The 13,159-nt window shown below is 47.4% G+C and overlaps 5 protein-coding genes and 1 pseudogene across 5 annotated transcripts, besides 6 other annotated features; all 6 read left to right on the forward strand.

Annotated features, from left to right (window-relative positions):
• Positions 1 to 7,692: part of a sequence feature (Number of repeats uncertain.) that runs on past the window's edge.
• Positions 1 to 13,159: part of a sequence feature (sequence corresponds to BAC RPCI93-28A12) that runs on past both edges of the window.
• Positions 553 to 1,182, forward strand: Tb927.8.8080 (annotated as a pseudogene).
• On the forward strand, positions 1,459 to 2,631 carry Tb927.8.8090 (UDP-Gal or UDP-GlcNAc-dependent glycosyltransferase, putative; the record flags this gene model as incomplete). The annotated part of the gene is made up of 1 exon (XM_842539.1): positions 1,459 to 2,631. The coding sequence occupies one exon, from the start codon at positions 1,459 to 1,461 to the stop codon at positions 2,629 to 2,631; it is 1,173 nt and encodes a 390-aa protein (XP_847632.1).
• Tb927.8.8100 (UDP-Gal or UDP-GlcNAc-dependent glycosyltransferase, putative) lies at positions 3,973 to 5,145 on the forward strand (the record flags this gene model as incomplete). The annotated part of the gene is made up of 1 exon (XM_842540.1): positions 3,973 to 5,145. One exon carries the CDS (start codon positions 3,973 to 3,975, stop codon positions 5,143 to 5,145), a length of 1,173 nt encoding a protein of 390 aa, XP_847633.1.
• Positions 5,600 to 7,399, forward strand: Tb927.8.8110 (hypothetical protein, conserved; the record flags this gene model as incomplete). The annotated part of the gene is made up of 1 exon (XM_842541.1): positions 5,600 to 7,399. One exon carries the CDS (start codon positions 5,600 to 5,602, stop codon positions 7,397 to 7,399), a length of 1,800 nt encoding a protein of 599 aa, XP_847634.1.
• On the forward strand, positions 8,757 to 9,563 carry Tb927.8.8120 (hypothetical protein, conserved; the record flags this gene model as incomplete). The annotated part of the gene is made up of 1 exon (XM_842542.1): positions 8,757 to 9,563. The coding sequence occupies one exon, from the start codon at positions 8,757 to 8,759 to the stop codon at positions 9,561 to 9,563; it is 807 nt and encodes a 268-aa protein (XP_847635.1).
• Positions 9,754 to 9,787: a microsatellite.
• Positions 10,056 to 10,079: a microsatellite.
• Tb927.8.8130 (hypothetical protein, conserved) lies at positions 10,296 to 12,446 on the forward strand (the record flags this gene model as incomplete). The annotated part of the gene is made up of 1 exon (XM_842543.1): positions 10,296 to 12,446. One exon carries the CDS (start codon positions 10,296 to 10,298, stop codon positions 12,444 to 12,446), a length of 2,151 nt encoding a protein of 716 aa, XP_847636.1.
• Positions 12,472 to 12,493: a sequence feature (AT_rich).
• Positions 12,660 to 12,705: a microsatellite.

A 13,159-nucleotide genomic window follows, 5' to 3' on the forward strand; every position in this document is an offset into this window, starting at 1 on the left:
TTGCCCATCTCTTAATGTACGCTATGAATTACAGTGGTGCTGTGGGGAAAGGTGCGTGATGAAGGCGTCTCCCACTTTTTTTTTTTAATTATCCAGTTTTGCTAAAGTGGGCGTGTGCTACCATTTCCATATGAGAGGTGCAGTCATACCTCCAATCCTGAGCTCTCATTGCTGGTTCGTAAGTATCCGTAGCATATAAACGTTTTTTATTTTTCTCTATTTTTCTGCTTTGAGGAGAGTCACACTTCTCGTTGGTTCTTTACATGTGGTGTTGTCTGCGAAATACTAATTACTGCAGGAATGTGTCCTCCGTACACTGGCCGACTCATCAAAATGGCGCATTAGGCTTGGATTTCTCGTTTAATTTTTATACTTTCTCTTCCATCCTCGTTTGTAGGTACATGATATATTATCCACTCGAAGACTCACCAGGAAAATGGAGGGGGGGGGTGAGGGATTTAGTCACGGTGCTGAAGTGGCATTTGTGCTACAGTGTTACTCTTATCTTTATGTACAGTAGCCATTTACCTTACGCCCCGTCAAAATAATGGAATGAAACATCGTGAGAAGGCAGTTATGCAGGTACCGAGTGTGCGGAGTCACGTAGTTAACGTTCCCTCCAAATATCCCTTGTGGATACGAGAGGCTCTCGCTTACGTCCCTTCCACAGTTTTGCGTCAGTGGGAGGATGCCGAATATTTGGTGGTGTTTGGTGTGCCTTCTGTGGACATAAATGTGAGACGGCGACGGAGGCATTTGCAGCGGATGACTTGTTGGGCGTATGGTGGCGTTGCGCGGCGTGCAAATGACTTCGTGGGAAGTATGCTGCCATTATATATCCTTGCACGTCACCCCGACAATAACTACGTCTTCACGTCTGCTGCCTTAGAGGAGGCTGAGAAGTGGAATGATGTAATTACACTTCCAATGAATGAGGGTCGTGTGCCGACCAAAAAGCAAGTGGGCCAGGATGGAAAATGGGGTGTTGAAGCAGAGGTTGGTATGAGTCGCAAGACATTCATGTGGTTTGATTTGTCGCTGATTGTTTTCTCACGCGCCGCGTATATTGCGAAAGGCGATGATGACATGTTTTTGCGTGTTCCACAGTACCTTGTTGACTTACGCGATCTACCACGACGAGGGGTATATTGGGGTACGATTGATATGGATGGTGCTGTGTGATTTTGTGGGTATGCTGAGCTGTCTGTTGGTTACGACTTGGCATGCAAAGAGTTTAACGATCTGTACAGTGTTTATTGTAGCGAGCACACAGAGCTGAGGTGTGTAATCAAGAACTGTATCAAGTTAACAAACAATTTAAATTCTTTTATATGCCTTCTTTCCTTTTTCCACTCTTCCACCTGCCGTAATAGCATTTGTTATATTTGTCATTTTGTCTGATTATAATTACACTTGATATGTTGTTGCCCTTCCTGTATTCTTGTCGGAGGTAAGTCTATGTCCCTGTCGGAGCCCCGGAAGCGTGAATTTAGGCAAAGAAGTATCGCGAGGCGCAGCATTTGTGCTACAGTGTTACTCTTATCTTTATGTACAGTAGCCATTTACCTTACGCCCCGTCGAGATAATGGAATGAAACATCGTGAGAAGGCAGTTATGCAGGTACCGAGTGTGCGGAGTCACGTAGTTAACGTTCCCTCCAAATATCCCTTGTGGATACGAGAGGCTCTCGCTTACGTCCCTTCCACAGTTTTGCGTCAGTGGGAGGATGCCGAATATTTGGTGGTGTTTGGTGTGCCTTCTGTGGACATAAATGTGAGACGGCGACGGAGGCATTTGCAGCGGATGACTTGTTGGGCGTATGGTGGCGTTGCGCGGCGTGCAAATGACTTCGTGGGAAGTATGCTGCCATTATATATCCTTGCACGTCACCCCGACAATAACTACGTCTTCACGTCTGCTGCCTTAGAGGAGGCTGAGAAGTGGAATGATGTAATTACACTTCCAATGAATGAGGGTCGTGTGTCGACCAAAAAGCAAGTGGGCCAGGATGGAAAATGGGGTGTTGAAGCAGAGGTTGGTATGAGTCGCAAGACATTCATGTGGTTTGATTTGTCGCTGATTGTTTTCTCACGCGCCGCGTATATTGCGAAAGGCGATGATGACATGTTTTTGCGTGTTCCACAGTACCTTGTTGACTTACGCGATCTACCACGACGAGGGGTATATTGGGGTACGATTGATAGATATACCGTTGGCAGAACAAGGTTTAACTACGCTTTTGGTTGGTGCTACACCCTTGCTCGTGATGTTGCTAAGCAGTTTGTTTCTTATGGACCACTGCGCAAAGTAGTGAACAGTTCCTCGTCAGTGCTCAGTATGTTTACGATTAAGCGTTTCTATCTTCTGGCTGAGGACGCGATGGTTGGACTAACATTGCAGAGGGCCGGGTACGCTAGCAAAATACTTTACATTCGGGAAAAGAAATGCTCCTTTCATAACGTGCACGCCGGGCCAACTGTTGTTGCTGTCACCGATAGTTCCGTAATGGTGCACCATGTTAGGGAGGATGAATACGAGAAACTAAAGCAACGTTTTGCTAATGAGAGGGATGTGGCTCCACGTTTTATTTACAGTATTTATGAGGGTATGAAGGGTTTTAGTTGCCGGTAGCTGGAGAATTTGCTCGTGGCTGCATAGAGGCACTTCTTTACTGTGGTTGATTTTTTTTTTTTTCGTTCCTTGGAGTTGCTAAGGTGTGTATGTATTCTATGCTCGTGCGTTATGATGCATTAATTGAATTTTTGTTGTCTATGTCCGTCGTCTTGTTGATTGACAGTTGACTTGATTTCTCCTCTTGTGCTATTTGGTCACTCGTGCTGTGGTGCGGTGTCTTTTCACGAGGGGGGGGGGCTGACGAGCACGGGGGTATTTCTTTAATGATTCTAATTGATTTGCCTCGCGATGGTGAAGGTGCACGAAACATCTTGTAATTTAACGCGTGCTGTGGTGGACAGGCATTGGTGCGTCGCATTTCGTGGATTAAATATACACGGACACAACCAGCCCTTTCATCGGTTATCTGGCTGTGAATTGTACTACCACCATTATTGTAACGCGGTTGTTTGTACTGTTAATTATGTGTGTACAGTAAATCGCTCTCTACTTGAGATACTAATGTGGAAAATTGATGTTGCGTCCCATTGTTTCACTTTTGGACTCATCATGGAGAATTTGTGTGCTCACTCTTCCTGCCACTAAGTTCATTTCGCATTTCTTTGTGTTTGAGAATGATGTAAGAGTTAGTAGACATGTTATGTTCCCCCATTTGTGACATGGGGTAAACCGCAGCCACACCGCAAAACAATTACTGCAAATCCCCCTTTAATACATCTTTTCTCCGGAATTGTGTGCCCGTTCATTAGCGTTTCTCTCCGTAGCGGGCGATGAACTGCATGTTAAACTCAACGCAATCGAACATGCAGCCAGTTGCATTGTGCGGACCGCGACTGTATACGGTGATCCTGCAGGAAAAGAAAGCGCGAGAACAAATTGGAGTTAAAGGTACTGACCTCAAAGCTCACTTCGTGAGCGTCACTACGATTAACAACCGCGTAGCTGCACCACTTATACTCGTCAGCCCTTGCCGCAAGAGGGAAGCAGTGAGTGATACAGTGTCAATTGAAGTAATCACGAGGGGTATATTGGGGTACGATTGATATGGATGGTGCTGTGTGATTTTGTGGGTATGCTGAGCTGTCTGTTGGTTACGACTTGGCATGCAAAGAGTTTAACGATCTGTACAGTGTTTATTGTAGCGAGCACACAGAGCTGAGGTGTGTAATCAAGAACTGTATCAAGTTAACAAACAATTTAAATTCTTTTATATGCCTTCTTTCCTTTTTCCACTCTTCCACCTGCCGTAATAGCATTTGTTATATTTGTCATTTTGTCTGATTATAATTACACTTGATATGTTGTTGCCCTTCCTGTATTCTTGTCGGAGGTAAGTCTATGTCCCTGTCGGAGCCCCGGAAGCGTGAATTTAGGCAAAGAAGTATCGCGAGGCGCAGCATTTGTGCTACAGTGTTACTCTTATCTTTATGTACAGTAGCCATTTACCTTACGCCCCGTCGAGATAATGGAATGAAACATCGTGAGAAGGCAGTTATGCAGGTACCGAGTGTGCGGAGTCACGTAGTTAACGTTCCCTCCAAATATCCCTTGTGGATACGAGAGGCTCTCGCTTACGTCCCTTCCACAGTTTTGCGTCAGTGGGAGGATGCCGAATATTTGGTGGTGTTTGGTGTGCCTTCTGTGGACATAAATGTGAGACGGCGACGGAGGCATTTGCAGCGGATGACTTGTTGGGCGTATGGTGGCGTTGCGCGGCGTGCAAATGACTTCGTGGGAAGTATGCTGCCATTATATATCCTTGCACGTCACCCCGACAATAACTACGTCTTCACGTCTGCTGCTTTAGAGGAGGCTGAGAAGTGGAATGATGTAATTACACTTCCAATGAATGAGGGTCGTGTGTCGACCAAAAAGCAAGTGGGCCAGGATGGAAAATGGGGTGTTGAAGCAGAGGTTGGTATGAGTCGCAAGACATTCATGTGGTTTGATTTGTCGCTGATTGTTTTCTCACGCGCCGCGTATATTGCGAAAGGCGATGATGACATGTTTTTGCGTGTTCCACAGTACCTTGTTGACTTACGCGATCTACCACGACGAGGGGTATATTGGGGTACGATTGATAGATATACCGTTGGCAGAACAAGGTTTAACTACGCTTTTGGTTGGTGCTACACCCTTGCTCGTGATGTTGCTAAGCAGTTTGTTTCTTATGGACCACTGCGCAAAGTAGTGAACAGTTCCTCGTCAGTGCTCAGTATGTTTACGATTAAGCGTTTCTATCTTCTGGCTGAGGACGCGATGGTTGGACTAACATTGCAGAGGGCCGGGTACGCTAGCAAAATACTTTACATTCGGGAAAAGAAATGCTCCTTTCATAGTGTGCGTGACGGACCTGATATGTTCCCTGTTACTGATAGTTCCGTAATGGTACATGATATTGAGGAGGATAGCTACAGTGAACTAAAGGAACGCTTTGCTAATGAAAGGGATGTGTTTTCACGTTTTCTCTACGATCCAGGCGATGGTGTGAAAACTTTCGACTGCTCGTAGGCATTTTACCTATGTGCTGCGTACTCGCATTTTACGTTTAGTAAATGGTTATCGAACTATTTTGGAATATGTTTGTTTTTCTTTCAGTCTGTGTGTAGTACACTGTTGCCTTAGCTTTTTTCGTAGTGTCTCCTCTATTGCCTCTGTCACCATTAGTTTACCGCAGATAATGAATTGTACCATTACTAATTTTGTGTTGCGTTTTGATGAAAACTAAAACTTTGAAGGTTTGCATGTCTTGACATTGCATGGTTTTGTGTGTTGGGTGAAACATCCTTTACGGTTTTTGTACCATAATGCGGACCCCCTAACGTAATTGTGTGTTTTTTCCTTGTCTTTACCTACCCACAGTTCTTGTCACAGTATGCTTCAATTTGCTATTGCATGTGTTCTGGCCAGCGGCTCAAACTATGACTTTTTCTTCTCTTTCCCCATTTGTCACATTACCTGATACATGTGTGTGTATTGTGCATTTGATAATGAATGGTTATTACTGTTTCATTTTTATAGCAGTTTTACCAAGGAGATGCGGACCAGAACAACAATGACGAGCGGTGCGCCCCGTGTGTATTGTGGAGCGTTCGTGCGTAACAGGAAGCAACGGAAGATTTTATGCTCGCTAAATAGAAAGCTAAAGCTGTGCCCGTATTGTGGACGTCTCGGTTGCAGCCGTCACGTTAGACGGTGTGGGGGACAATTAGTGAATTGTTCCGTATGTGGCTCAAATGTGGTGATTCGTGATCTTGATGACCATTTTTTTCGTTGTGGGGAGCAGTGCTCCCCTAGAGTTACTGTTGGTGGTGAAGAGGGGTGTTGCGAAGAGCGGAAGGTGTGTGAAACATATGATGCATACTATAGTGAATGTAGCAATGGAGGTTGCAGTGGGGACTGCGCTCACCCCGCATGGAATGAAGTGCCCCAGGGGAGACAGGATAAAGGCGATGTCTGTGTTGTCTGTGACCTGTTGCTAGTGCATCCTGGGGGTGAGGAAGGCCATGTCCACTGCAAGGGTCATGTGTTTGAGTGTACCACATGCGGACAGGTGTTTATGACTGCTGTCGAGTACGCCATGCATCTTTGTTGCGGTCGCACAGATCCTGAGCCAAAGTCTTCTACCTGTGGGCTATCGGAAGATACTGTAAAGGATCGTGGAGGTTGTTCTTACCCCACATGGGAGACTTCGTGTCTCAGTGTTTCGCCATTAAAAGGTCCTGCCCCTCATACGCCAGTTGCCACGAGGTCGCAATCTCCTTCGTCGATGCTTGTGTCGCCCGAGATCTCGTTTTCGTGCCCCAGATTTATGCAATTGACAACTGTCAAGCCTCCCAGCCGTTCCTTTGAGAAATCATCTGGTGCGAGCAGTGGTGTTCTTGGAGGTAACCAAGCAAAGAAGTCCAAATCCCGACTCCGTGGCGATTCCTCCACTGAGGCAAGGGATGATTTGGGCAGGCGTCAACCGAATAAAGGAATACATGCGGCGGAGGGAACAGCCAGTTCCAACTTCAGGGTGTCTGGGCGTGCAGAAAGTGTACCGCGAAACCGAGTGTCAGAAGAAGGTGGTTGTAGCACAGGCCTAGTTGGACGCAATAATGTTTGGAGGCCACTACCTCTATTTGCGGGAGACGGTGGGAGGAGAATGGGACCGTCGCGAATGTCGTCGGCTGCTGGGAGTTTAAGGAGCTCTGTGATGGATTCTCGTGAGCGTGACGGAGAGCATGGAACAACAATTTGGAGAACCAGGGAGGCACAACCGGATAGCTTCATTCCAATTGTTGAGAAGACTTCACCCTCTCACCATCAGAGTCACTCTGCCACAGTTGTCGACTGTATGGGTTCCTCCGTGAGCGTTACTACGATTAACAACCGTGAAGCTGCACCGCTGAGCACTGTTAACCCACAGTGCAGGAAGAATGCAAGTCGGTGCCAACCTCGTGACGTAGCTAGCATGCTTTCCGGAACGCGCTGCACAGTTTGCAATGTGGCCTCGCGTTTTGGCGATGGTTCGGGTGCGGGGTTGCGGCGTGCGGCATCTTTTAGTGGGTGTGGAAGGCCTCGAATGAGATCCGCTAGGAGGTGCGGGTCCCCTTCAGGGGATGTCGGGTGTTGTGTTCCGACGTCAGATGACACATATAGGCAGAAATCGCTGGAAATGGTTTTGGGGCAACGTGCCCGTGAAGTGCTGAGCCAACACTCTCAAACCAACGGTGGACCTCGCGGCGATGCGACTGTGCTTAGTTTCTATTTGCGAGAGTGACACGTGTATATGTTTGTGTTGTCTCGCATATTTACATCATATACTTTCCTATTCATGTGAATGGGTGTATCCCTTACTTGTTTTTCCAGGGTTTTACTGTGCACGGTGTGGTGGCGGACGTTGGGGTTGGAATGTCGAGAAGGATAATGAAAATCTCGTAGAGGCTAATGGAAGCTTTCGACCGGCGTTGTTGTGGTATGCAATCGGTGACTGATGTTACCACGGTCGTGTCTCGTCTTTGTGGCATGTACAGTTTGGACGTGTTGGCGGTCTTTTTGACTTTGCCTTCTACATTATTCGCATTTTCCCCTTTCTTTTCTTTACTCGTTTTTCTCGTATACGATGTGTTGTTTACGTGATTACTGTATTTATGGTCTCACATGGTTGGCATAGTTGAATATTCTTTGACTGGTTCTGTAGTTGTTAGTACTGTTTTACTTTTCGTTTACTTTAGATGAATGTGATTGCTGTTGTACCGAATTCGTTTTGGTGTAATAATTTTCGTTGTTGCGGCTGCAGCGTCTGCCGTTCAGACGTGCGAGCATTGTAGAAATAATGTTAAGGGTTCCTCCTGTTTTCATGGCTTTCCTTTTTTTTTTTGTCCATAAGTTTACTACCTGAAGATCGCATCTCACTTTGAAGGCGCTTCAGCTGCAGTGTCGTTAGTTAGCTGCTTGATCTTGACCATTTGGGGGGCGTGTACAATCTTTTAAAATGCAGCAGCCCTTATTTCCTGGGACAGGGAGAGGTGGCTATGTTTTGAAAAAAAAAAACGTATGCCGTTGTTTGTCATCTGTGGAGCAAGCTGTACTCAAGATTATTTTCCTGCTTTCCCCCCTTTTTTCTAATTAATGTATAAATACAGCTAACCAAGTGTAGATATAACTTATTTGTGTGTGGAAGGCGTGTGTTTGGACGATGCGATTACCTCGGGGGATGTATGGATGAACAAAAAGATGCTACATGCAGTATCGTTTCCATTTCAGTGACTTCACTGTATGCTGAAGGTGCCTACTGCCAGTTGTGGGCGTTTCAACCTGCGCGTGCGCGGAATGTTTCTGCGGCGATTAATTCCACCTTGAATTACATGCAGCCGCTTTCCACCTGTTTTCAAATTACGTATTGGCACACTGGCACCCAAATGGTGGCCAAAACTTACTTTTAGTCATATATTTCTATAGTCCTCCGCTTTGACTTGTTTCCCCCCTCTCTCGCTGAGCAACTAAAGAAACAGTGACAATAACATCAGCGTCATCGGCAGCTGTATTAGTCGTAAAGGTAGCGTCATTCGTAACGGTAGCGGCAGTGACCCAATAACAAAGAGGGAACAAAATCAAGCATACTAATACACACACCAATGCTATTCATCAGAATATTAAACCCATTATTGTTGATGTTGCTTCTGCCTATTTTTTCGCACTTCGCCGCAACCACATCCGAAAAAGATGGCTACACGAAGCTCAGCGAAGAGGAGGAGCAGCAGCTGGACAACTGCCGCGCCTGCATGGCACTCACTGCTGTGTTCATGGAGGAGGTTATGAAACCAACGGAGAAATTGCAGCATCAACTCCACCAGCAGCAGCAGCAGGAGGGGAGCGCGCCCCGGACGCCGAAAAATAGCGACGCTGTGCGGTCGGGTGAGAGGCAGCGGCTCGTCACGAATGTACATGATGCCATTGACAAGCTCTGCGACCGTGTAAAGGAAAGAAATAACCAAGTAGACGCATCATATGACAAAGGGAAAGAGGAGCGTGATGAAAAGAGTGAAAGTACAGAAGGTGGGCCGATATGGTACGTATCTGTCAACACAGCAGCGTGTGAGGTGGCATTGGAGGAGGTGAGCGAGGCACTTGCGCGGGAAGCCTTTGCACAGTTGCTGCCGGAGCGCGTTGCTGGAACCCGCGGTGGTGGCCCATCCGCTGTTTGCGAGCAGGAAAATTTGTGCACCGCCCGGCTGTCACAACATGTGAAGTCTGAAGAGGAGAAGGCAAAAGCGGAATTGGAGAAGGAGATGCGGCGGCAACGGGAGTTGAGTCGCAAGAACCCAAAGGAGACGTTGGCGTTGCAGCGTGCCGTTGCCGTGGGTGTCGGCATTATGGTCATTGCGCTGTGGTTGCGGGGGCGACAGTCTGCGAAGCCAGAAGGTGACGTGAAGAAGGACTGATGAGTTTTCTTTCTCTTCCGATTCCCCTCAATAATCAACGTTAGAAGGAGTTGTCCACTGAAAGGCTGTGTATTCGAGCCGGAGTTGCAACGTTTCAGTGACTTGGTTGCTTCCATGAACTAATGGGGGGGAGAGGTACGCCGCAGGGTTCTCCCTCGTGGTGTGCCCTTGTTTGTGCAATGGTTTATTTTGTGTGTGTGTGTGTGTGTGTGTGTGTGTGCGTGCTGAAACAACGCACTCGCCGAAAGCATCATTTTTTTTTTTTTCAAAGCATCACGACTCTTACCATTACCGTTGCCGTAAGTTTGATCACCTGCAGCTCAGTCACCGTTAACTTTTGTTCCTGCTGAACCTTGCACTGCTGTTCCCTTTCCTTGGATCTCTGAGCGTCGCGTTAAAGGAGGTAAAGCGGGTGTAAGTGGGGTTGACACACTGGCAAACATCAATAACACCGGCTTTTCACCTTCTTTGTTGTTGTTGTTGAACTCGTCTTGTGTGTGTGTGTGTGTGTGTGTGGGGAGTGCAACAAAAGTTTGAGAGGGTGAGGATTACTGTTCCGTCCACAGTTGAACTCAACAGTGACCCGTAGACATACATACACGGAGACGCTTGTGCACTTCAGTGGTGCGTTAAGCACCGAACGCAAATTCACTACACCTGGCGGAATCGGTAACTGTTGTGCGTGATTGTGCCGTTCCCGTCTGCGTTTTTTAGTTTCTTTCTGGAATTGTAATGGTAACGCAGCAGCGAATGATTTTGAAATGGCTTTCGTTTAAGAGGCCCCAGGCGCAAGGGGAGCCGGCTTCAGATGCAGAGACTTACCCCAAGTGGAAAAGACATGACCGTGATTCGTTGCCGTTCTGGCGTCGGCTTTTGTGCGCTCCTGAGGTTGGGGGTTATAGCGCCCCTACAACCAACCTCAGTGAGGCTGATACGTGTGTGTCCTCGCAAACTTTTGCAGGTGAAATGGAGATTGACGACAATTGCGGACCAAAGCTCAAAAGTGTCTTTGCCGAACCACGGCGACAATCGCGTTCACTTTCTCACGATGGCTACCAACCCTTGGCCGCAGCGGACAAGTTTCGTAGCTGCCTTAATAGCAAAGAGCAGTGTAGTAGTTTAGGGAGTTGTGCCCGGTGGGTGGTGACGGATACGCGACGTATGCATTTTACATTAGATGGGGTGTCCACCAAGACCTTAACCCCAAGCAGCAGTGGTTCTACCATTCCATCCATTCCTTTAACTTCAACAGTTTCATCGAGTGCACCATCTCCTTCACAATCGCCATTGCCACCGGACGACGATTCCCTTCGGCAGCAGCGGAAGGAGGAACAGAAGGCACAGTTGGTGGCAGAGCAGCGGCGACGGAGGGAACTCCAACGTGATGAACAGATGCTCTTGGAGGAGGAGAGAAACCGTATTTCCAGGGACACTCTCCAAACTCCAGGACAACTTACCGAAGAAAACCTTTCGAGACACGTTAGAGCTTCAGCCAACATGGCGCCCTCGGGGGACCGATCTGCTGGTTGGAATGATACCATAAATCCACTGAAGTCCCTTTCAAGTTACAACGACGACAGCTCGACATACATTGATTGCGACGATGTCATTGATTTGCACGAACTGGACCGTTTGTTCGAGTACTGCAAACGCCGAGAGAAGACGGCTGCTCCTGCAGAGGAGGCGGAAGTGCCGTTGGGGTACTCGAACGCAGACCATTCGGTTGCACACGACAGCGGCTGCAGCACCATTTCCACCGTTGTCCAGCCGCTGCACAAACCAAAGCAGCAACAGCGGTATCCACTTGGTTCCCGTAGGTATATCGAGCGAATTGTGCTGGCAGAACACTCCCAGCAGGTGGTTGCACTCATGTGGCTGCTTGCCGAATCAATGCGTCATGCGTGGCGTCTGCAGTTAAGACTTGCTCAGTTGTACACTTACTATGTGCCGACGTATCTACAAGCAGAGTCAGCACGTAGGGCAGCATCTGCTGGTGCTGTTGGTGTGAACGCCGTGGATGACGGGCATGTCGGCGGTTGCGGCTGTGGTAATCCCAATGATGAAGTGTTTGGTATTACTCGAAACAAATATTACGCATACTTCTGCTCGGGGTCATTCGATTATGAATACTACGTGTATCAGTTCAATCAGGAATGGGGGGCAATCTTTGCTGCTGTGAAGAATTATCTGGAACCCACAGGTTCGACAGCTGGAACTACGACGGTAAATGGTGTCGAATCTGTCGGATGTGAGGGACCCGCACCTCGAGGGAGTGTTTGTTTTGTGGCTGCTTTACTTTACTCGATGAGTCTCTTTGAACGACAATGGGAGCTTCAGGTGGCGGTGCGGGAGGTTGAGCAGTGGGCGAAAAAATGTTGGAGCCGGCTGAACCAAGCACTAGCGACAGAATCGGATGGAAAGAAAATATCATCATCCCCCTTTGGTGAAACTCAGATTCTTGACGGCGGCAACGACGATGGGGAGGAGATTGAAGTGGCGTGGAGTAAATGCCAAAAGGAACCAAAAGATGATGAAGCGAAGGATGAAGAGGAAGAACATGAAGATGAGGAGAGCCAGAGGATTTATCTTCCGATGGACTGGTGGCGGGCTCAGGACACAGATGTTCAGGTGCAGGTTTCTTGGAACCGAAGAAGGCGGAAGATGCGGCAGATTCGGATTAGTACAGCGGCGCTGCAGAAGGTCCGCTGTCTTGAGAACGCACCGCCGGTTGCCACCTCTTTGTATCATGCCCCGTCCGTCGCGGAACCGTTACCGGTGACGCTTGAGGCACTACCGAACGGCAGAAGCGATGAGGAACCGGATTCCCACCACGTGGTAAATGTTGGGTGCTTCGGTTTCTCCTTCTTTTCTCCATGGGATTAAGGTCGAATATGTTGAGCTCTACAGCTAAATTAAAAAAAAAAATTATTGGAACCAGGAAAATAAAGTGGAGGTGAGCCTGGGGACTTACAGGTAATAGTACGGTGTAGGAAGAGTTGTTGATGGCGGGGATTTTTTTTTTTGGTTTGATGCTGCCGTTGCAGTGAGTTGCGCCACCCGTCCATAGGAACTTGTAGTAGTATAGAATTATAACAGATATATACACATGTGCATATTGATGTGTATATATATATATATATATTGGCAGTTGTGTTAGTGGATGTTAATATGAGAAGGGTGGATGATGGTATTGATGCACGATAAACTGTAGTTTCCCGTGATTGCAAAGTGGCAATGGCTGAAAGAAATGAGGTGAAATAAAATTAAACCAAGTGTCCCAGCCGGATTTATGCATTGTGAGGAACAAGGTTCGCGCACGTGAGAGAAAATGGGCGGCGAGATCGATACCTGCTGTGGCGACTAAGCATAATTTTTCTTCTGTCAACATTTTTTAAAAGAGTTTTCATCCCTCTTGTTTAAGGTGGCTTTCTGCTTTATTATTATTATTACTAAAAAATTCCCCTCCTTCTTCTTGCTTGAGTTCCTCACTTTTGTTTACATGAAAAGATATTACACTGTTGGAGGCTGCCGCTTCTTCAAAACGGGGAGGTGGCTGTTGCGGATGTTTCTTACTCTTGTTATATACGTATATTTTT

The sequence above is a fragment of the Trypanosoma brucei genome, chromosome 8 (genome assembly GCF_000002445.2).
Source record: "Trypanosoma brucei brucei TREU927 chromosome 8, complete sequence".
NCBI lineage: Eukaryota > Euglenozoa > Kinetoplastea > Trypanosomatida > Trypanosomatidae > Trypanosoma > Trypanosoma brucei.